The sequence below is a fragment of the Arvicola amphibius genome, chromosome 6, assembly GCF_903992535.2.
Source record: "Arvicola amphibius chromosome 6, mArvAmp1.2, whole genome shotgun sequence".
In the NCBI taxonomy this organism is placed as follows: domain Eukaryota; kingdom Metazoa; phylum Chordata; class Mammalia; order Rodentia; family Cricetidae; genus Arvicola; species Arvicola amphibius.
The window spans coordinates 39,382,738-39,408,362 of record NC_052052.2 but is presented as its reverse complement, the minus strand read 5'-3'; the positions used below and the strand labels follow the sequence as shown (position 1 = coordinate 39,408,362).

The following is a 25,625-nucleotide window of genomic DNA, read 5'->3' as shown; positions in this document are numbered from 1 at the left end:
AAAATTTAAAGCTAGGTATTTTTAACCTTTCTTTTTTGAAGTATATTTACATTTTTTTTTTTTTGAAAATCATGGCATATCCACAATAAAAATCAGTGTGGTTCCTTGGGTACCTGGGAATAGATATACTTCAAAATCCAGTTATGCCACTCTTGGGCATATACCCAAAGGAATCTATATCCTACTGCAGAGACATTTGCTCATCCATGTTCATTGCTGTTCCGTCCTAATAGCCAGGAATTGGAAGCAGCTTAGATGTCCATCAACAGATGAAAGAAGAAAATGTACATTTACGCAATGGATTATTATTCTAGGGTTAGACATAATCCTTAACATGACCTGAGAAGCACTGCTTGACCTTTTCTCTGATTTCCTTACAACTTCTTTGCGAATTCTTTCCCCACTCATTGTACTTTCCCATACTGGATTCCCTTCTTGAACAGGTGCTATCCTAAGTCAGAGTCTTCAGTCAAGCTATTTTCTTTGGAACATCAAATGTCGCTTCTCACAGGCCTTTCCAGAATGCCCTACACACAACTACTTTTTACATTAACTTTCTTGTTTATTTCCTTCACAGCCCTTACCACAACTTATACATGCTTGGCTTTGGTGAATGGTGTAATATTTACAAACATATGGCATTATGGATAACAGTTATTATCAGTATAAACTCAATACTCAGTGCAGAGACTGATGAGTAATCCACACAATAAATCAGCCATCTATGACTTGTGTATTCACTAATTAACAGTTTGTTGAGCACTGTGAAATTGTGGGTACTGGGAATGTAAGTCAAACCCAGAATAAATGTCAAAGTTCAATACAATAAAACACAAAGACAAGGCTGTGTGATTTATTGTTCTGTCATGGGTCAGGGCTGCTTTTAACCAACATAGTCTTTTGGAGAGTGTGTGAATGGGAAGCATTCCCCTAGCTTCTAATGAATCTAACTGTTGGTCCTATTTGACCATGCCAGATGGTTCAAATCATAACAGTTATAGACAAGATGGCAGGTTTTCAAGTGGAGTAGAAAGGAAACTAAACTGATTGCAATGTCCTATTTAAAGAAGGCAGTTACTGCTCTCACTTCTGTTGATTCCTGTCAGCACATAAGAAAGAAACTGTGAAGGTTTGAATGAGCACGGCTCCCATAGGCACCTATATTTGCATGCTCAGTCCCCAGTTGATGAACTGCTGAGGATTAAGAGGCATGTCCTTGTTAAAGGTATGTCACTGGATCGGAATGTAAAGCTCTCAGCTACTGCCACAGTGCCATGCCTAGCTGCTTCCCATCATGATAATAATGGTCCCTCTGAAACTGTAAGCAAAGCCCAATTAAAAACTTCCTTTTTTTCTAAGAGTTGTCTTGGTTGTAGTGTATCCTCACAGCAACAGAACAGCAACTAAGACAAAAACTAAGAAACCTGTCATTGTTTCAATCTGTTCTTAAATAAGAAATTCAAGAAAAATACAACTAATTTTTTAAAAAAAATTTATTTACTCATTATGTATATAGTGTTCTGCCTGCCTGCATGTATCCTGGCAGGTCAGAAGAGGGCACCAGATCTTATTACAGATGGTTGTGAGCCACCATGAGGTTGCTGGGAATTGAACTCAGGACCTCTGGAAAAACAGTCAGTGCTCTTAGCTGCTGAGCCATCTCTCCATCCCACTATAACTAATTTAAAGCATTCCCTGGACTGGGGATGGAACTCAGTTGGTAGAGTACTTGCCTAGTCTCAGCACCACATAAATGGGGCCCGGCAATACAGGCCTATAATTCAGGCATTACAATAATTCAGAATGCCAGAAATAGAAACAAAAGTCCAGGGCTATCTTCAACTACACAGGTAGTTTGAGGTCAGTCAGGACTATATGAGGCCCTATCTCAATCAATCAAAGAGTCAGGTGTAATTTTTTTAAAAAATGGTTGTTCAAGATAGGGTTTCTCTGTGTAGCTTTGGCTGTCCTGGAACTCACTTTGTAGACTAGGCTGGCCTAGAACTCACAAAGATCCACCTGCCTCTGCCTCCCAAGTGCTGGGATTAAAGGCGTGCACCACCACAACCTGGCAGATGTACACATTTGTAATCCTATCATTTAGGAGGTAAAGGTAAGAAGATCAGAAGTCCCGGGTCATTCTCTGTACTATATATAACAAGATTGAGGTTTGGGTGCAAAACAAACAAAAAAGTGCAGATGTGGCCACACATCCTTCTAATTCCAGGGAGAGAGTGGCAGGAGAATTAACCATAAATGTGAGGCCAGTATGGTCCACATGGTGAGTTCTAGGCCAGCCAGGGATATACATCAAGACCCCATCTCAAAAAAAATTGAACAGCAACAAAAAAAAGAAAACTACCCCCCAAGTTCGAGCATTTATTACATCTAAATTTGATACCATTATCTAAAGATTGAAGATGTTATGTAAAAAAAGGTTCTGCTGCAATAAGAAACTATTTACTTTTTAGTTCAACAATTATCAACTAAGCATCTCTTACTTGCTAGGACTGAGAGAATGCAGCAGTAACCAAAGCAGAAAAGATCTGTACCTTCAAAGAGCTTGGAACAGACTCACAGGACAAAAATAAACAAGTAAATTAATAAGGAAAATCACAATCAGAAAGACAACAGATGAAGAAACACTCAAGTGTTTAGGTTGGTACAAAGAGTTGTAGTTTTGGATTGTGAATTTTAAATCATAACTAAGTTCTAACATATCTTTATTAACTAACATAGGAACTATTAAACACAACATATTTTTACAAAAAAATAAGTTTATTAATGTAAAAATTCATTCTTTGGATTCTACAAGCTCTTCCCAGAAAGTATATTCTGCATCCTGCTGTTTGTGCAAGTGTTCTCTCTGCAAAAGGTTGTGAGATGCTTGAAGAAGATCGCTGGCGAGCTACCCAGTGCATGTGGTAGAGAAGGAAAAAAGTCGCAGCCCAAATGTAAAACTTTTGAAAGGTTGATTGTGTGCCATGGGGTTGAGTTTTGTCATGGAGAAGAACAGCAGCAGACAATGTAATTCTCAGTGCATTGTACTGATTTGCCTGGCACAGTCCTGGAATGTAATGGTTTTGCAGGGAGGCAACCCACCTTTTGCTACATCTTGCAATTTGATAAAAAAAAAAAAAAATTGTTCCCTGTTGCATAGATGACAATGGTTTTTTTTTTTTGTTTGTTTGTTTTTGTTTTTTAATTTTGGTCAGTTCATGAGGCACCTACTTATCAAGCTCTTCCAACCTATGCAATTTGCTTCAAATGCCAAACCAGTTGAGTGGTCCAATGACCACTGAACAAACCACATTTAGTTCTTTGGCAACTTCCTGTGCGGTTCTGAGATAATCAGCTTAAATATTGCTCTCAAATGGTCATTATCAACTTCCGATGGACGGACAGTAAAGTTCTTATCTTCAAGGCTCTCATCTTACAGAGCGTCTTGATCCACCTCTGCACCAGACATCATTAACAACTCTTGATCCACCTCTGCACCAGACATCATGAACAACTCTTGATCCACCTCTGCACCAGACATCATGAACAACTCTTGATCCACCTCTGCACCAGACATCATGAACAACTCTTGGGCAAAGTGTGTGGTTGATGTTCACTGTTGCTTTCCAATCCTTTTTGCCTATTTGAAATGGCTCAAATTTGTTGTTTTAACATGTCTCCATAGTATAGATAGCAAGTAATAAACCGCCCGTAAAAGTGAAAAATATGAATTAAAATGATGTAGAACATAACCACATTCATTTAAGAATGTATTCTAAGTGCTGGAGAGACAGACCCAGTGGTAAGAGCACTGGCCCTCTATTCAGAGGACCTGAGTTTAATTTACAGTTGCAGAAGGCTATTTATTTATTTATTTATTTATTTATTGGCTTTTGTAAAGTCAAGGAAATTTATTTCCTGAGGTCATGACACAGGAAGTCACCTCCTAGCCACTGTGGAGCTCTGGTGTAAAGGTCAGAGTGCTGACTGCATAATGGGTGGACCAGAAAGCTGGAATCTGTGCCTGTCCCAGAGCACAGCATCAGGAGCAGACCCTGAGTCTTCTGGGTGCTGACCGGGCCTGGAGAAGCAGCCACCCAAGGCCAGCCCACCAGGCTTTGCTGCGAGATCTTGGGGAGGGGGAAGAACAGCAACAATTTACGAGGGTCCAGCTACTGGGTCAGATTGAGTTGAACCATCATGTAGTTGGGTTTGGGCAGCAGGCTGGAAAGTTATCTTTTTATCATTATTAACTGGGGCCCCAAGGGAGGGTCTTGGGAGCCACCTGAGCTCCCAAACTGGGAAATTCTTCAGAGCTGCTCATATCAGGAGCCTTCTCACGGCTGTTGGAGGTCCAGGGAGCATCTCACACCACAAAGCCTTTGGATGGTGCCTTGGACTCTTCATGTGAACCTGCAGTGCCTCACTGTCCACCACGTCAGTCAGATACTCCTCCTCTAGGCTGAAGATGTGGTCGACAGCTTCCTCCACGTTCTCCGGGAGTCCTGTCACAGTGATGCTATTGGGGTCTGGAGCTCCACTCTGTGGGAGCGAATGTCCACCTTGAACTCATCCATGATTTTCTAGATGGCTTTGCCTTGGGCACCAATGATGCAGGCATGCACATAGTGGTCCAATGAAACATCCTCAGAAACCATCTGCTCAAACTCACCAACAATTTTCAAGATAGCATCACGGGCAGATTCAGTGTTCTTCTCATACCCTGTGATGGTGGCAGAAGGCTAGCTCTATAGAATAGCAACACAGGATTGCCAGAACGTCCCGATTCATCCCACGACAGCAAAAACCAAATCAACAACAAAGAAAATAGTAACAACAAAAACCAAACATAACTGCTCCCAAAATGAGGCAACTAAGTTGTTTAGTAACTGATAACTTTTTTTTTTTTTTTTTTTTTTTTGGTTTTTCGAGACAGGGTTTCCCTGTAGTTTCTAGAGCCTGTCCCGGAACTAGCTCTTGTAGACCAGGCTGGCCTCGAACTCAGAGATCCGCCTGCCTCTGCCTCCCGAGTGCTGGGATTAAAGGCGTGCGCCACCACCGCCCGGCTAGTAACTGATAACTTTAATAGGCAAATTGCAGTATACTCATACAACAGAATTTTATTCAGCAATAAAAAAATGTTATTAAGACATGAAAAGACATGAGAAAGCCTGGATACATTTGAACTAGGGTCTTGCAAGAGTGAGGCAAAAGCTATACTGCAGAACTATACCCAGTCTGCTAATGCATGTTTCTGAATGAAAGAAGCAAGTTTGAACTACAGCATACTGTGCAATTTCAATGACAAGATACTCTGCAATAAGTAAACTAACTTATGAAGCAATAATAAGACCAGTGGTGGGAACAAGGAGCTCAGGCAGATGATTAAACAGGTGGGGTACAGAGTATTTTCAGAACATAGCTGTGCTAGAGGATACTGTGGTAGAATACATAATGCACATTTATTAAAACCTGCTACAAAGTAAACAGTAATGTAAACTGTAGCCCTACATATTTCTTTCATAAAATTTCAGCAAAAAATAATGTCTCAATATTGAAATGTCCTCCATTAGTGGAAGTTGTTAATAATGGGTTAAACAACGGAGAGGAGACATTTGTGAAATGTAGCTTGTGCTCAGTTTTTCTGTTCTGAAAATAAACCTATTAACGTTTTTAAAGTGGTCGTGTCTATTAAGATGGCTTGGGGATATGTAGAGGTAGGCAAGATATACTTATCTTTGTTTATTTTATTTACTTTTTCCCAGATGGTTTCTCTTTGTAGTCCTGGTTGTTCTGGAACTCACTCTGTAGACCAGGCTAGACTCAAACTCACAGATCCTCCTGCCTCTGCCTCCCAAGCACTGGGATTACAGGTGTGCACCACCACGCTCCTCTTGTTTTTCCTTTTTAAAAACATCTTGTGTGCGTGTGTAAAATGCATTCCACACAAATACGAGGACCTGAGTTCCAAGCCCCAGTGCCCATATAAAAGACCAGGTACAGTAGCATACTTTGTACTCCCAGTACCGGGGAAGCAGAGGCAGGGCTGGTGCCCTGGCAGTTGAACTAAATTGATGAGTTTCAGGTTCAGATACCTTATCTCAAAAACTAAGGTGGACAAGTGAATGAAGAAGACACTTGACATTGACCTCTTGCCTCCATATGAACGTGCACACGTGTACGTGTGACTGCACACACACACACACACACCTACATATATGAACATACACACAACACACACATACACATACACACAGATCAGATGGGCTCAGAAGATAGCAAAGTAAATGCTTTCAACATAACCATGAGAACCTGATTCAGATCCTCAGTATTCACATTAAGAGAAAAAAATGCATTAGCAAGTAGTCCCAGTACTCAGGAGGCTGAGGCAGGCACATCATCTCTAAATTCAAGGCCAGCCACGGCTACATAGTGAGACTGTGTATTCAAAAGGGAAGGGAAGGTGAGCAGGCATGGTGAGACATAGCTGTAATCCCAGTGCTAGGAGGATCCCTGGGGCTTCTGGCTAGCTAGTCTTAACAAACTGGTAATCTCTGGGGTTAGTGAGAGACAGCATCTCAAAATATAATGTGGGAAGCAACTGGAAAGGACACTCAGTGTGGACCTCTGCCCTCCATATGCATGTGCCTGACTCCCTGATATGTATAGACACACACATATACAATGTACATATACAAATGTTCTTCATTTTATTCCGAAACAGTTTATTTTCAATTTTTAATTTAGACAAGTATTTGTGATAATGATTATTATTTTTTTTTTTTGGCTTTGTGAGTGGTCTTGTATAACTCAGGATGGTCCAGAATTCATGATATAGAAAAAGATAATCTTGAACTTCTAATTTTCCTGCCTCTCTGCCTTCACTTCTCTTAGTGATGAGATTACAGGGGCACAGCACCTTGTCTTGTTTATGCAGTGCTAGACATCAAAGGCAGGGCTCTACATGTTAGCAGACATCACCAAACGATCTACATCTAGAGACAAATATTTAACATCTTTGAAACACTTTTTCACAAAATACTCAGTAAAAATTTTCACAAAATCATGTAAACATTTTATTCTTTACTATAGTTTACAATTTAAATTTATTATTATTATTATTGTCTGTGTGCACCGTGTATATGTGAATGTAGGCATGCATGTGGAGGCAGAGGACAACTTTTAGGGTGGGTCTGTTTTCTCTTTTCATCATGGATTCTAGAGATTGAATTTGGGTTACTAGGTTTGCAGGGCAAGTGCTCCTACCCAGTGAGGTATCTCGCCTGCCCTTCAATATACTTTATTATAAAATATTAATTCAAATTAAATACATATAATCCGTCTTTCTGCCTCTGATCATGCTATGGCAATTGTGAAAAAGCTTGTGGCAGGCAAGGTGGTAGTGATATGCATCTTTAATCCCAGTACTTGGGAGGCAGAGGCAGTGAGTTCCAGGACAGTCAGGGCTACATACTGAGATTCTCTCTCAAAACAATAACAGAAATTAGATAGATAAAAATATTTTGGTGATAATGAATAATTTATGTGATTGATTACTTGCAGTTGTTAGCAGCAAAGAGATTTACAAATTGCCTGACTTTAAGATTTACCAGGATAAAAGGAGGAAGGAAGGTTAAAGACATTAATGGCTGGGCGGTGCTGGTGCATGCCTTTAATCTTAGCACTCAGGAGGCAGAGGTTGTTACACAGAGAAACCTTGACTCGAAAAACCAAAACAAACAAAAATCCTTCAGATTGATGTAAAGTATTTTGTATGAATTCATAAACAAATCTTAGGAACAATAAGTGCATAAAATAAAAAACTGGCTGTTTTCCATTTTATAATATGCAGAAGATATGACAGTTTATAGCTATATTTACAAATGCTCAATCTTTCAATACTTATAAATTCAAATGTCTGAGAAGGAAACCCATTTAGAATCATATTAAAAATTAATCCAGATCATGTTTCAATATGCCACTTTGATATTATATGTGTCACCAAGCTGTTTTTTAATATAAGTGATGGGATTATGAATGCCTTAAATGAACCCTGGTCAAGAAGCTAATATGACAAATTAATCAGAAATGGAAACTTATTGCAAAATAAAACCTAAAGTGTAGCTTTCTTAACTGATACCTTGAAAAATAGCATTTCTGTTAGCTGGATGACTTCCAGAAAATACACTCAAACCATTCAGTGGCCATTCTTCCCACAGAGTGACCTCAGCTACCTGAGTCTAGCACAAACCTTTGTTCCCTTTCCTTTTTCATTTAGACATTTATTTACTCTTACTTTACTGGGTGGAGACATCACCCCTTGCCTCTCTACACACATGTACACATATTCCCCGCACCCGCATGTACAGGTGAGTGGACACAAAAGGAAGGATTACTAGAAGGTAATTAAAGCAGTGATGGGAGCAGAGAGAAGTTAAAGTTGAGACTGAGCTTTTGTTCTCTTAAAGTTTAAAGAAAATAATGTGTTTAGTGCTTAAATATTTTATATTCTATTTGTTAGCTAAACCTGCCTCCTATTCCTAGCTCGAGTAGAATGGTTTTGCCAGGGGAATACTAGTTAAGAGTGCTGGCTGCTCTTCCAGAGGACCCAAGTTCAGTTCCCAGCACCCACAGCAGGCAGCTTACAAACACTTGTAACTCTAGTTCCAGGGAATCCACTATCCTCTTCTAGCCTCCACGGGCCATATGTAACAGCACACACATGATATACAAACATGCAGACACAGAAATAAAAATAAATACATAAAAACCCAAACTGTGTTATTAACAGAATTTGGAGAGAGCTAAGAAATATATCCATCCTTGAAAAAAATTAGGTTATATATAGTCTTCAAATCTTTGCATTAAAGTCATATGAAAGAAAATATATGTAGGTATTTATATAAACCTGCAGAACATTTGGTACAATAAAAAACTCTACAAGCATAAGATCGGGCTTGAAAAATGGCTCAGCAGTTAAGAGCAATCACTGATCTTGCAGAGGACATGCGTTCAATTCCCAGCACCCCCATGGTGGCTTACAACCATCCACAACTCCAGTTCCAGGGAATCTAATGCCTTTTTTGACTTTTGTGGGCACCAGACACAACAAGGTGCACATATATGAAAGCAATACATTCATTAAAAGTAACCATATCTGCCGGGCAGTGCTGGTGCACGCCTTTAATCCAAGCATTCGGGAGGTGAAGGGGAAGCCTAGCCAAAAACCTTGTTTTGTAAGGCGTGTCCCCCTTCGGCTAAAGGCGTGTCCCCCTTAGGCTAATATTGACTTATAAAATCTTGCAGGCCCGCCTGCTCTTTGTTTTCCTGCGCTCCTCGCTGGAACCTTGGATTTGTAAGTTCCCTTTTCTTTCCTTTATTAAAACTGAATTATATATATTAAAGCTAGTCTGGTGAATCATAACTGCTGATCAACCACGCACCTTCAGGGAGGCAGGGGAATGTGGACCTCTGTGAGTTCGAGGCCAGTCTGATCTACAAAACAAGATCCAGAATAGTCAGGACTGTTACACAGAGAAACCTTGGAATTCTCCTGTACTTTTTTTTTTTTTTCGAGACAGGGTTAAAGAAATCTGAAAAATGGAGAATAGTAACAGATCTAATAGCTGTTAATAAGATGATTCAGCCGATGGGATCTCTACAGTCTGGAATTCGTTTGCCTTCCCTATTTCCTAAAGGATGGTCTCTTGTATTTATTGATTTAAAAGACTGTTTCTTCACCATATCTTTACAAGAAAAGGACAGAGAAAAATTTGCCTTCACAGTGCCTACTTACAATAATTCTTAGCCTGTTAAGAGGTATCAATGGAAGATTCTCCCACAGGGAATGTTAAATAGCCCCACCCTGGGCCAATATTTTTTTCTTTTCTTTTTTTTTTTTTGGTTTTTCGAGACAGGGTTTCTCTGCAGCTTTTTTAGAGCCTGTCCTGGAACTAGCTCTTGTAGACCAGGCTGGCCTCGAACTCACAGAGATCCGCCTGCCTCTGCCTCCCGAGTGCTGGGATTAAAGGCGTGCGCCACCACCGCCCGGCTTGGGCCAATATTTTGTAAGTCAGCTATTGGAAATGATATGTACACAATTTCCTGAATCTATAGTTTATCATTACATGGATGACATTTTGCTATCTGATTCACATGTAGATAATTTAGAAGAAAATGTTTGAAGAAGGAAAGAAAATTTTGCCTTGTTGGAGATTATAAATTGCTCCTGAAAAAAATACAAAGAAGAGATTCTATTATTTAGGTTATAAAATAGTTAAACCAGAAAAGGTGCAAATTAGGAGAGAACAATTGCAGACTCTTAATGACTTCCAAAGACTGCTAGGAGACATTTCCAACCTATGGCCCACTACTAGAATAGGTCCTGATGACCGGATTAATTTAAATAAAACCTCAGATGGTGATAAGGAATTAAACAGTCATAGAGAATTACCAGCTGAAGCTGAAGAGAACTGACTTTGATTGATGAGAAATTACAGAAGGCACATGTGGATCATGTAGATCCCCCAAACCTTAACAGCATTCTGGTCATATTACCCTCTAAACAGTCCCCTATGAGAATTTTAAGGCCGAGAAAAGCTATTATCTTAGAATGGATCTTTTTACAACATAAACTGAGTAAGAAATTAAAAATTTATGTGGAAAAGGTCTCTGAGTTAATTTTAGGAGGAAAATTAAGACTATCAATTTGCAAGAATAGACCCAGCAGAAATTATAGTACATTTTAATAATGATAAAATTGACAAATTATGAGAAGAACACGAACCCTGGCAAAGAGTTTGTAGTAATTTTTTGGGAGAGATTAACAACAACTATCTCAAAAGCTAAGAATTCAACTTATAAAGAGAACTAAATGGATCTTTCCTTACACTGTACAGGACATACCAATAAGTAGAGTCCCTACACTATATTCTATACTGATGAAAATAAATCAGGAAAGGCAGGTTATAAATCAAAAAATTTAAGCAAAATGGATCAAAGCTCTTATGATTCTGTCCAAAAGTCAGAATTATATGCTATCCTCATGGTACCAAGGAACTTTAAAGAACCTCAACATAGTTACCAATTCACAATATGCATAAAGAGTTGTTTTACATATTGAAACCACTGAATTTATACCAGATGATACAAAATTGCTTTGTTACTTATTCAGTTATAAGACACAAGCATGAATAGCAATCATCCCATATATATATATATATATATATATATATATATATATATATATATATATATATATATATCACATATCTGGTCCCATACAGGTTTGCCAGGTCCTCTAGCACAAGGTAATACAGAAATTAATCAATTATTGATTGGAAATGTGTTGAAGGCCTCAGAATTTCATAAAAACATGTCAATAGCAAAGGTTTAAAAAAAAGACTTTTACATCATGTGGCAAAAAGTCAAGGAAATGTTTAAAAAATGTCCTACCTATTCTTTATACAACCAAACACTACTACCTGCAGGAAATAACCCAAAGGGTACTCAAAGGAATGAAATCTGATAGATGGATGTGTTCCATCTTGTAGAATTTGGAAAACTAAAATATATACACTACATCATTGGTACCTATTCAGGTTTTCAATGGGAAACTGCTTTGAGTTTTTAAAAGGCTTATTTGGTAATTATACATTTTCTAGAAGTTATGGCCATCATGGGGATATCTGTACTAATAAAAACAGACAATGCTCCAAGAAAATGAAACAGTTTTCTTGCTTATTATAATATAAAGCATATTACAGGTATACCACACAATCCTACAGTGCAGGCAGTTATAGAAAGATCAAAATGAACTCTATAGGATATGTTAAATAAACAGGAGAGAAGGATAAATACCCCCGAAATAGACTGCATAATGCTTTATTAACTTTGAATTTTCTAAATGCTGATGAGAAAGGAACAACAGCTGTGGAGAGATGTAGGATAGTAGAAAAAACTATGAAATTAAATCAGTCAATATACTTTAAAGATGTACTGACCTCAAAATGGAAACCAGGACATGTGTTATGATGAGGAAGGGGTTTTGCTTTTGTTTTCCAAGGGAGAAGAAAAGCTATGGATACCATCAAAATTGATAAAAATAGATTTGAACAAGTGACACCTCTTAATTAGAAGAGATGATAGTTCATGAAACAATATGGCAGTTTAATCTAAACTAACCTATAAAATGAACAAAAGCTTTTCATTTGATCAGATATAACTTGTCAAAAAAGAATCTCCCAAAAATTAGGGTTGGAGAAGGGTTTTATTTCTGTCTTTTTAGGAGAATACAAGTATCCAGCTAAGGAATCTGAAGACTACTGGACAAATGAGACATCTAAAGAGAAAGGACAAATCATCCAGAAAAAAAATGTCTCAGGAAAAGGAGTAAATTGGCCTATATGTATATCACATTTCCAACAGGATAAAATTTCATAAATCTCCCCAAATGCTTGTTTGTACTGTTCTCCACAGACATATAACACAAATAGTCTTTTTGTAGTCCCAGTCTAATTAAAAACCAAAGCTGGCTTTGGAGTTGGAGTGTGGCTCTCTCCTTTTCTAAACCCAAGTAAGCTTATTAAAGTAAAATTCAAAATCTCTGTCTCATGTCAGAAGAGCCACCTGATATGGGATAGAAGAAAAAAATATTTAAGGACTATTTTATTGCCACTAATCTCATAATCCTTGGTTTTATATTGACTCTTTAACAGTTTTTAAGGTATACAATTTATAAGATTAATAATATATATATATATATATATATATATATATATATATATATATTAAACTTTTTGCCATGATTATTAATGGTCCTATAAAGGACTAACTAATTCTAGAAAAAGGTTTCATCTACCTTCCTGTACATGATTTTGGGTTTGAATCTCTATCAGTTTTCTGACCACGCCTAACAGTGATCTTTGAATTCTCAAAAAGGAGATGGGGTCACACAATGACGATTCCTTCAGGACCATGATAACACACTAAGCTGAAAAACACCACCTAAAGATTGGCTTTGGACTACAAACTGCTCAGAAAATTTCGAGGTGGCTAGCTGAGGTGATTCAGCCTAACAGTCTACTCTAGGCAAAAACTAAGACAAGCCCTGCACTTTCCCATTACACAGAGACTGGACAACAAACAATACAGCTGCCTCTCCCAGAACTTGACAATTAGCCCATTTTTTTTTTCTTTTCAGGATCCCCCTAAAGATGTCATCTCCCCAAGATAGCAGAAAGTAAATTTAAGAATATGATTTCATATTCCCAAGAAGTGGGTGGGTAGTTTTGGGTCGTTCAATGGGTTATGGATATTTGTCATTGTTCAAGGGGTTGGTTATAAGATGTTATTTTGTAGTCAGGAGGAAAATCGAACAAAGGAGATTAGATTCAAGGTTCTTGCTTTGAAAAGAAAAAGGGGATATAGATATGATAGGATAAAGGGGTAGATTACTGAATCTACTCTGAAAAGAAAAAAAGGAGGATATAGATATAAGATAAAAGGTAGATTATTGAATCTACTTTTTAAAAACTACCAGCTTTAAATGTTTTACATTGGATTGGATTTTTGTATATTATATACAAATTTTGTATATTGATACAAATTTGAGATTAATTTTGTAAGAACATACTGTACATACATTTCTACTCTTGTATTGAACCTATAAAACTCATTTAACAATGTAATATAAATTTCTAGTCCCTGAAAACTATTATTGACAACTGTTTAGGAAAATAAGGAAATTCAGGTTAGTAGTTAATCATCTATTATAATCAACCTTGTAGTCACACTAGGCATGTTTTCAAGGTTAAACAAAGATATTTTTTAGATACACAGGTCATCTTCAAACACTTCAGAGATCTACAGAATATGGCATTTAAGATGTTTTAATAACATAGGGTTTTTTGTTTGTTTGTTTTGTTTTTTTAAATGACAATGAGACATATATCCTCCTGGCAGCACTAATCTACTTCAGAGAAGATGATGGGAATCAAAGAAACTCCATATGGACCTTACTTTCTTTGTGGCAAAAGTCAGTCACTGGGCAAGAAATGCCCTTGCCTCCACTACTAACATTATGCTGTCCTAATTGGACAAGCAGGACACAAAAGAGAGTGACTGACAAACATTGTCAAGACAAGGAGGGACAGACCTTCAGAATACCCTGCTTCACAGAAAAGTCTGTCAGATATGCTAGGCCTGTAGGCCAAAGATGGATGACCCCAATGTTGCAGAGAAACTTTGGGTGACTGTCTAGGCAGTCAGCTATTTCTGTCATTTCTCATATTTTTTGGAAATTGTTTGTTCACACTTCCTGCTTACTCAGTTAATATTATTTCCTTCTTGGGTTTTTGAGGGAGCTGAAGATTAGATAATTATAGTTTTCCTTGTTTATCAGATGCAGAAAGCAAATTATGATAGAAAGTAAATTAGGTACAAAATTGTTGATGTATTTATTATATATATTGTATATAGTTATTGTGTTTATTGTATATAGTTTTTCTTACATTAGTTATAGACTTTTTTATTTTAGACAAAAAGGGGGAAATATAGTGGTATATTATTTGTGTTTTAATAAATAAGGCTTGCCTGAAAGTCAGTGCAAAGTAGCCACACCAGTCAGCCATACAGGCCAGGCAGTGGTTGCACACATCTTTAATCCCAGCAGCCACACTAGTCAGCCATAGAGGCCAGGTGCTGGTGGTGCATGCCTTTAATCACAGCACTAGAGAGGAATATAAAACAGGAGGAGACTGGTCTCAGGCTCTTTGTGGAAGCAGGATCGCCCATTTTCAGTCTGAGGTAGATGTAAGAGCCAATGGTTGGCTGCTTTGCTTTTCTGATCTTCAGGCTGAACCCTAGTATCTGTTACTAGGTTTTTATTATTCGTGCTACAATTTATATTGTCATCTCAACTAGAATTAAATTTACTTACTCCTGCTTTAATTCTGGTTCCGCATTACACAACATGCCAAGTTCCTGAGATAACATATGCAGCTTACCTTCCCACAGGCTCTGCAATGGTGCCTCCTTTTGGTGAATGTAAACCGAGCTTCACATTTCATGCAGTTTGGAGCCTGGGAATCTGGTACCCATACTGGTGCAACCTCACCCAGGGTGGTGAATGGCTTCCTTGCAGAAATTCCCAGTTGACCAGCTCTGAGGTCATTATCTGGACTATCTGGAGCTACTGCAAGGCATGGCCTACTGGAGATCTCAGCCTCATAATTTTCTAAATGTTCCCCATTTGTATCAGTCACAGAGATGCTTCCCAAAGATGCACTGCATGCATTGACTGCTGAATTTTCCCCAAGTTTTGCTTTTCCAAGAATATCATTTTTATTTTTACTATTATTTCCATTATTTGCAGGAAGGTCATTTTGTAAGTGGTCTGATAATGGCTTTGGAATCTGAAGTTTAAGATTAGAAGGTTGCTTGGGTCTTGCACCACCAAAAGGAACACTAATAGACTGCAGGTTTGCTATCTTTGGGGAAGACTGCCCGAGTACTGATGGTATTTGACTACAGAAATTATGTAAATAATTTTTCTTCATTATATTTCCAGTGCTATTTAAAAGCAGTCCACTCCCTTCTGCATTCTCATTTCCTCTTTGTTCATAAATATTGGAGTAGCATTCTGATTTGCTCTCCTCTATTTCTTTTTCTTCTGTTACTGAATCTTCTTTGGAGGGTAAAGTCTTTGGAACAAAAGAAACAATTGGGCTCTGCATTCCATAGGAATCACAACCATTAGATAGAGAATTTGCTGCTGGTGCCTCATTAACAGTGGAGAAATCACATCCTTCACTTTCATTCACGCATGTTCCTTTGAAATCTAGATCTGAATCTGCCATCCCAATACACTCTCCTCCACTATTACTGTCCTCAGGCTGGCTAATTTGTGAAACCATTTGATTTTCTTCATTTACTTGACTATCATTCTTCTCATTTAACTTTGTTAATTTCCAATTAGTCATCTGAGAATCAGAGAAATGTTCTGTCTCATTAAAAAGTTCCGTAGTGCCAATTTTTTTTTCATGCTTAATACCTTCATCTTCATCAGTTCTAGCTTCACTGGACACAAGGCAATCTGAAGACTGTTCACAACTGTCCCTTCCAGACACTGCAGATGTCTCTGGCTTGAGACACAAAGATAAACCAGAGGGGAGAGAGACTCCAACTGTCCTCTCCTCTGTTGCCTCTTGTTTTATCATGATCTCCTCGCTTTCGTGGGAAAAGGAGTTTGGGCTCCGTAGCTCTGTCCTAGAAGGGCTGTTTTTGCCAGCAAGGTCTTCTTCTGGCATATAATTCTCTTGTTTATTAATGGCAGACCCTCCATTCACTCCCTGGGATGAATTAATTACTAAGCTTGTAACTGCACATTTGGAAGGGTCTCCGCCTACATTTTCATCAGCCTTTAATTGTGAAGATGAAGAGATACTGGTTGCACTGTTGGATGAAGCAGCACAGAGATGATTAACAGAATCCCCCTCTGGTTTTGGTTTATTCAAAACATCCATTTGTTTCTCTGAGTTTATAACTTTTTCAGTGGACCCATTCATACTAAAACTAAATTGTTCAGTTTGTCTATTTTCATTATCCAGTGAACAGCTAAAAGAATCCATAAGGGGTTGACTACTATAATTGTTACAACCCTGCAGATCACTCTGCAATGTCCTCTTATCACAGTTATGCATGACAGCCACAACAAGAACATTCTTTTCGTCTGGCAGACAAGTGAGGCTTCCACGGTTCTCCTCTCCCACTTCCACAGTGCTAAACTGGTCATCGCCATCACAGTTTCTCTTACTCAGCGGGTCTTCTGCCACAGCATTCTCACCAATCCACATCGTGTCGATCTCTGGATTTAGACTGCAGTCCTGTTCGTTAGCACAGGGATCTTCTTCCTTCCTCGTAAGGAGAGCTGAGCCAGCCAGAGAGAAGACTTTCAGCTGTGGTCCTGCCTCATTAGAAACTACAGGTTGGTTCACACTGGTCAACGCAGGGTTAAAGGACAGTGGGCAAGAAGAGGGATCTAGAATCTTATTCCACTTTGCATCCAATAAAGTAGGAGAAATTGTTTCGTCTGAAAAAAATATAAAAGGTAATTACAGTAAGTTTGCTGGTAACAGTAAAAAGCTACTTAAGACTACCTAACCAACATTTCTAACTATACTTTGAAGACAAAATGTTCTCAGAATATGACAGAATCTAATCTTTAGCTATACATAAAAGACACTTAAAACAATGCCCTATAATTGTCTATCAACAAGTGGTAACATTTCAAACAAGAAAAGAATTTTAGGTCAATTTACTTGTGGAGGCACACAGATGCTAACCTGTTCCACCTTAACTAAAGGTCAGAGAGGTTGATCTTATTTTTACTCTTTCAAAGTTGTTAACAACAGATGTGGCTACAGACTGACCTAGGGTACGGTTACTTGGTGTTTTGCCATAAAGATGACCCACAGGGATGGATCTGCTCCATCCTGACCAAAGGTCAGAGAATTGAAGCCTATTCCTGTTCCTTCATTTTTAAACAGGAAGTTTGATATAGGAATTGGCTGCCTACAGGATACTTGGTCTAGGGTGTATTTGCTGTATATCCTGCCCAAAACATCAAAATGTTTTGCTCAGGAGTTAATAGCTTGATGTCTCAAGTACTGAAGCAAGTAATTGTTCTGACTGTCCTTTGTGCCGTGTTAAAGCAGTCCTTTGCCTTCTTTCCCCCACTTTTGTCCTGGGTATATAAGCGTAAGAAAAACGTGGGCAGACTCAGGATTCAGTATTCAGTGAATTGCTCTCCCTGTACTGTCCTATATATCTCCGTATTTCTTTTGTATCACTTTCTATTCTTCCTAACATTTCTAATCCACATGTCCCTACCCTAAAACATATTAACTCATCATGACTGGACTATGACAAATGTCACCCCAACATGTGGCTTACAACATTTAATTTTGTTATTAGATTGATAAACAATAATGCAATTAAACTGATCTGCAGACCCAGGAGTGGGGAAGCACCTCTGTACTAGCTTTGTACAAGACAAGGCACAGATAATGGAACAGTAGTGAGGACTGAAAACTGAGTGAAGATGTTTCTGTGGAGTCGAAAGCTCTCTTCTAGTCTGCAGTGCGACTGGGTGTGGGTTAGACGGATGTTCCCATTTGCTAAACTGTGCAGTCAACCTTATAGTCCTACCTACTTGGGAGCCTGGGGTGAGAGAATAACAACCGAGTCAGTGAGTTCAAACCAAGTGGGAAACAGAGTGAGACCCTGCCTCAAAATACAAGAACAACAAACAAAACCCAGTAGCCCCATGTAATTAAAATTTAGGCATTTTATTAATTATAAAGTTTTAAAAACTTTTTAAAATGGGTCTAGAGATTTAGCTGGGATATGAGTGCCTAACAGGCTTACTAAGCCTCAGTCCACATCCAGCCCTCTAAACTATGTTGGCGAATACCTAAAGTCCTAGGCAGGTGAAGGAGGAAGCAGGAAGCTGGAGGATAACAAGTCCAAGGTCATCTTTTGCTCTATCCTGAGTTTGAGGCTAACCTGGGCAATAAAGAAAACCCTATTTAAAAAAAGAAGTCTGGAGAGATAGCTCAGTGAGTAAAGGGTAGTTGTGCAAGCATTAAGACCCCAGTTTAGATTCCCAGCAGTCACATAAAAGATTACAGACACAAGCTGGGGCACGGTGCTGTCCAGCTGTAACCTACGATGGGGAGTAGAGACAGCAGATCACAAAGGGTTGTTGAGAAGTCAATCTAGTTGGAAAGAACTCTGGGAATAGTGAGACATCTGTTTTAAAAAGTAAGGTTAGAGGGCTGGAGAGATGGCTCAGTGGTTAAGAGCATTGCCTGTTCTTCCAAAGGTCCTGAGTTCAATTCCCGGCAACCACATGGTGGCTCACAACCATTTTTAATAAGGTCTGGTGCCCTCTTCTGGCCTGCAGACATACATATAGACAGAATATTGTATACATAGTAAATAAATAAATATTTTTAAAAAAATAAGGTTAGAGATCACCAAGGAAGTAATATAATGTTGACTCCTGGCCTCTACAGCATCCGCACAGACAAGAACACCTATGTATATAAGGGCTCTCTCTCTCTCTCTCTCTCTCTCTCTCTCTCTCTCTCATCTCTCCCTCTGTCTGTCTCTGTCTCTCTCTCTCTCACACACACACACACATACACACACATTCGCACACCAAAAAACCTTCAAGAATATTAAAAAATAAAATAGAGATACAGAAAAAAGTATAAACTAAACAAAAATGGCAGGGTACTAATCACTGCTGTCCATGGGTTACAATGCACTTAAGTTTATTAGACTATTCTCTTTAATTGTCCTTTTGAGACACAGTCCTAGAACTCTCTATAGATCAGGCTGGCCTCAAACTCACAAAGATTCATCTGCCTCTGCCTCCCAAGTGCTGGGATTAAAGGCGTGAGCCACCATGCCCAGTATAATTTGTATATATTTACATTTTCTCATGAGGTTTTTAAAAGTTTGCTACAACATGTGAGATTCTGCTTGTAATAATGTTACGAATTAAATTTATATTTATAAGATTTGGAAAAATGGTATTTAACTATTATATCAATTTCTAGTATATCAAAAAACATAATTTCATCTAACATTTGTTTCCTTTGTAACAGACCATAACAGTTATTCTCTCAGATTATAGTGCTATTTTTGTATCTGTAATGAGTTAAAGAAATAAAAATGAATGCACTTAGTGCCTTTTCTTCTTTTTGTCTTCAGTAAATGATAACCATGGTGTTGAAATTATTCAGCTATAATTGTAACACCATGCACCATAGGCCTTATTAAAGTCTTTACTATACTGCAATGCAATAGCTTACCTTCTCTTTCACCTACTGAATCATTTCTGAAGGCAGAACCATTTCATTCCATCAGTGCAAGGCCTACTTTGCACAGTATCAAGTGGTAGTATGTAATAAAATTACACAAAAGTAATAAATAAAGAATAAAAACATTTGGTTTATATAGCATTAAGATTAATATCTTATGTCTCTACAAAGCACATATTCTAGTTGGGAAAATAAGACATAGATACAATATACATGAACAACTAATTAGTATATGTATTAAAAATTGTTATGTGGGAATATAAAATAAATTCAACCAGGTGGTGGTGGTGCACACCTTTAATCCCAGCACTCGGGAGGCAGAGGCAGGCAGAACTCTATGAGTTCGAGGCCAGCCTGGTCTTAAGAGCTAGTTCCAGGACAGGCTCTAAAGCTACAGAGAAACCCTGTCTTGAAACAAAAAAACAAACAAACAAACAAACAAACAAAATAAATAAATAAATAAATGTTAGAATGAGGTAGATGACCCTGAATTCACTAAATGGAGGAACTGGACTAGGTCTCAAGCGTTTATCAAAAGTAAGGGTTCATAAGAAGAGAAAACAAGAAAAGCACAATGCCAAATGTAAGATTTAAGAGAACAACAACTAAATCAGTTGGGCCAAGAAGATAAGCAGCCTAGGAAACCGTGAAAAGAAGCAACACAAGGTAGACAGTGAAATCCACAGATTGCTTCACAAACAGACTTACAAATAGGGGTGTGGCATGATTGGGAGGTTTATGTATCTATTATGCATGAGGCCTGGGTTTAATACCCAACACCACAGAAAACCAGGACTCATGATGCACACCACGACAGAGGCAGAGGCACAACAATCAGAAATTCAAGGTAATCCTCAGTTACATGACAAGTCAGGACAAACAAAGGCTACATGAGACCCTATCTTTAAATAAAATTTAAAAATGGCCCAGCAGTTGGGAGGCAGAGACAAGTAGACCTCTGACTTCAAGGCACTCTTAAGTTTAAATTCAGATTTAGGCTAGTAAAGACTTTGCTGTGAAATAATGCTCTTGTATACTGTGTAAAGATTTATCACTAGTATTGGTTTAATAAAATGCTGATTGGCCAGTAGCCAGGCAGGAAGTATATGCAGGGTGACCAGACCCAGGGGATTCTGGGAAGAGGAAAGGCAGAGATGCAGTCACCAGCCAGACACAGAGGAAGCAAGATGAGAATGCCTTACTGAGAAAAGGTACCAAGCAACGTGGCTAGACATAGATAAGAATTATGGGTTAATTTAAGTTGCAAGAGCTAGTTATTAATAAGCCTGAGCTAATAAGTCAAACAGTTTATAATTAATATAAGCCTCTGTGTGCTTCTTTGAGACTGAATGGCTGTGGGGCCAGCCAGGACAGAACCTTCTATCTACAAGACTTAATATTTAAAAAATAATATTTCCAAGCTATATCTTAGAAATAAAAAGATATATTTCTTACAAGAATGTTTAATAATATTATTGAAATAGGAATGACTAAGTTTTACTTACTACCTAGACATGTTAATTACCTAGTTTAATATATGTGCATGTGTGTATGTGCTTGTGTGTGTGTGTGTGTGTGTGTGCACGTGTGTGTTTCATTCTGTTGACAAGTATCACGTAGCCTATACTGGCCTCGCATTCACTATCCAGCCAAGACAAGCCTTGAACTCCTGATCTCCTGCCTCCTTCTACTGACCAAGTGTTGGAATTACAGGAAAGCATCATACTTGGACTTTGGGGTGGGAGAAGTGGAGTACAGAGTTTATCTATGTACCCCTAGTTGACCTGAAACTCACTTTATGAATCAGGCTAATCTTAAATTTGTGATGATCCTTCTACCTCTGGTTCCCAAAAACTAAGATTACAGAGTTGGCCATTTTCTATACATTTTCTCCTTAAATAAGGAAATAAAATTAACAGGAAATGAGAGAATACCTTCATGGAACTGTCTTAAACATTAAGTTTAAAATATGTAAGTATCTGGCATATGGTGGTAAGAAATGTTAATTTCCTCTCTAAAATATACTATGTATTATTGTCATTATATCATAAGACTTGTGTAAATTATTTTTTAAGATTTATTTCATTCTATTTTATGTGTATGGGTGTTTTGCCTACATATATCTCTGTGTACCACTTGTGTGCCTAGTCCCTGTGGAGGCCAGAGGAGGGCATCAGATGCCCTGGGACTGGACTTACAGACAGTTGTGAGCCACAACATGGGTGCTGGGAATTTAACCTGCATCCACTGGCTGCTCTTTTAACTGCTCAGTCATTTTTCCAACCCTGATTTGTTTTAAGAACTGCATACTCTTATTCTCACAGTCTCTATATCATAAATTCAAGTAGATTTACCAATGTAAATTCTCACCTTCATTTTGTTCAAATTCATCCAATACCTTGTCCAGGTTGTAAGCTTCGGCTTGAAAGTAATTCTCCATCAGTGAGGAGACGCTGCTGAAGAGACTTGTCTAGACCTAAAAGAGGAAAAGAAAATTGAGTTACACTTTGAATTATTAAAATATAATTTATAGATCTTAGGTATACAAGGATGAAATCGTCAACGAATCCATTTGGACAACAATAAACAACCTAAGATCTTCAAGTCTAGACACATATGAGCTAACAGTTATCAAAATGCAGTCAGCCACTATATCTGTAAGTTCTATGTCTACAGATTAAACCAGTGATGAATGAAAAATATTCAGAAAAAACTGCACATGTACTGAACATGCACAAACACTATTCTAGTCATTTTTCCCTAAGTAAAACAGTTTAACAGCAATTTCTGTTGCACTTTATCTCAGTAAGGCAGCAATGATTTATAGTATACAGGACAGGCTGAGCAAGTTATATATAAATACTCCATAGATTCTAGAGTCTGCAATGGTCCTGGAGCCACTCCTCCACAGATACTAAGGGACAAATGTTGAATTATTATAAACATAGAAGGTAGATTTATTTCATAGCTTATACTTCAAAAGATAAAGTCCAGGTGCTGGGAAGGTCATTTTGATTAGGATAAAGCTACATTTTTACTACAGAAGGGAGTTCATGCTTTTGTGAAATAGAAAAATTAAGAGAAAGTTCAAGTGTAGGTAAGGGATATTAGTTTTCATTTTAATGATGACTGATGAATCTTTTTAAATCCCTCATTTTTAAATATAATTTTAAAACTTCCCTTACTGGGCTGGAGAGATGGCTCAGTGGTTAAGAGCATTGCCTACTATTCCAAAGGTCCTGAGTTCAAGTCCCAGCAACCACATGGTGGCTCACGACCATCTGTAATGAGGTCTGGTGCCCTCTTCTGGCCTGCAGGCATATACACAAATAGAATATTGTATACATAATAAATAAATATTAAAAAAAAACTTCCCTTACTGTTACTTGACCTAAATGTGTATGTATGTGTATAATGACTTAACAGAATGCCAAGTAACACCATAGTCGGAGTTAAAAAAAATGCTACTAGTTATTCCTTTATTGCTCTTTAAGATTTTTCAGAGTCAAAACCTACATTGGAACCCAGGCTGACCAAGACTCCTAGGAGCTGGGATTACGTTATGAGCCACACCAGGCTTACTGATTATCCCTTTTTTTTTGAGCATATCAAATTTAGATTTACTAATGAAAAGTGGGGAAAAGCTCCTAAGACAGGGAGATGTTCCAAGGGAAGAATACCCTTGATTATCCCTTTAAATTAACTTATCTCTTGGTATGCGTTCATGTGTGTGTGTGTGTGTGTCTGTGTCTGTGTGTATACAGGTTCATGTGAATGTGCATGTTCATGTGGCAGGTGCAAGTGGAGGTCAGAGAGTAACACAGGGTATCTTCCTCAATCACTTTTCCATCTTTGTGTGTCCATGTGTGGGGGTTTATGTGTGCACATGTATGTGTGTCTGTGTGTGTGAGTGCAGATGTGCAAATGGCATGGCACACATATGGAGGTCAGAGGACAACATTGGTTGCTGGTCTTTGATTCCCACCTTGCTTGAGGCAGAGTACCTGCTGTTTTTCTTCTGTGCACACAAAGCTAGCTGACTCGGGAGCTTCTATGGATTTTCTTGTCTCTGGCTTCCCACTAACAGTAGAACTGGGATCACACTGTTCACTCCCACACCTGGCCTTGTGTGGGTTCTGGGTATCTGAGCTGATCCTGGTCTTGTGTGGTTCTGGGTATCTGAGCTGATCCTGGTCTTATGTGGGTTCTGGGTATCTGAGCTGATCCTGGTCTTGTGTGGGTTCTGGGTATCTGAGCTGATCCTGGTCTTGTGTGGGTTCTGGGTATCTGAGCTGATCCTGGTCTTGTGTGGGTTCTGGGTATCTGAGCTGATCCTGGTCTTGTGTGGGTTCTGGGTATCTGAGCTGATCCTGGTCTTGTGTGGGTTCTGGGTATCTGAGCTGATCCTGGTCTTGTGTGGGTTCTGGGTATCTGAGCTGATCCTGGTCTTATGTGGTTCTGGGTATCTGAGCTGATCCTGGTCTTGTGTGGGTTCTGGGTATCTGAGCTGATCCTGGTCTTGTGCGGGTTCTGGGTATCTGAGCTGATCCTGGTCTTATGTGGTTCTGGGTACCTGAGCTGACTCTGGCCTTTGCACAGCGAGCACTTCACCCACAGAGCCATCTCCCCAGCACACTAAAGAGGTAACACCTGGTGATTTATCATTTGGGATGAGTTGTTTACTATTGGCTAAATAAGGTTTTGATGTTAGGATCAATAATTAGGGCTTAACTATTCTGCCTAATACACAGTAGATGTACAATAAGTATCAGTTTGTTAGTCTATTTACAAACCTCTTATCCCCTACCTTCTTTATGGTGCCTTATCCATGCTGTCTCTAGGAAATGTTTTAGGTTTTCAAGCCTTGAGACCCTGGTTTCATTTTCAAAGAAACAGCTGCAGTTCCCTGAAGACTTGGAGTTTAGTGGTCTCTTATTGCATAAGTCAGAATTTATGACAAGAGTCTTTACTTGCTTTCTGATAAAAATGCTCATTTTATGCAAAATAGAAACTCACTAAATTCATATATATGTATATATATTTCTGTGTGAAATATACTAACATAATATAATCTCTATATATATTTCATAGAGAAATATAATTATTTTGGATTTTTCTATATGAGGATTTTTTTGTCTTTTTACCTCTAGAGTCTTTACTAGCCAGAGTCTTTAGAAATCCTGCAGAATATCAGCATCGCAGTCCCACTTAGAGCACCAATCCGACTGCCGCTTTTATGTCTCCTTCCTTGGCACTTTTTGTGCCACAGTGAACATGTGTAAATTTAGACATCAAATATTACTGGGTATGTACTAGGCACCAACTCTTGCCCTAGTCACTAAACTATAGTAACAAATAACCTAGTGACCTAAATACCTCTAACTTAAAGCAGCCCAAGGTCTCACAGGGGAGATGAATGAGTTAACTTAAAACATAAACTACTGTGACTGGTACTAATTGATAAATGCACCAGGTGCTTATATGAAGCCAAAGAAGAGATGGATCTGAGTTAATGTAAGGTGAGAATGCATTATTTAGGGCAGACTATAGTATTACTTAGAACATTCCAAATATATTCCCAAGGATATTACACATAGAAACCTGTCTTGAAAACCTGGGGTGGGGGGTAGGGGGTGGAGTCGGTTGAGCTAAACAACTTGTTAGCAGAGCTTGGACAAATAAACAGCTCAAGAAAGACATCTTCTTGGAGGTTTGTATCACGACAAGCACTGACCT

The 25,625-nt window shown here is 38.4% G+C and overlaps 1 protein-coding gene across 3 annotated transcripts in view; it reads right to left on the bottom strand.

Annotated features, from left to right (window-relative positions):
* Zfyve9 (zinc finger FYVE-type containing 9) overlaps positions 1–25,625 on the bottom strand; it is a 134,802-nt gene that overhangs the window by 60,652 nt on the left and 48,525 nt on the right. For all 3 annotated transcript variants that reach the window (XM_038332434.1, XM_038332433.1, XM_038332432.1), the window contains 2 exons: positions 22,260–22,365; positions 15,006–17,089 (listed from right to left, as the gene is read on the bottom strand). In XM_038332434.1, coding sequence (XP_038188362.1) covers positions 15,006–17,089; positions 22,260–22,329 — 2,154 coding nt within the window. In that variant the 5' untranslated portion in view covers positions 22,330–22,365. The remainder of the gene's footprint in view (positions 1–15,005; positions 17,090–22,259; positions 22,366–25,625) is intronic.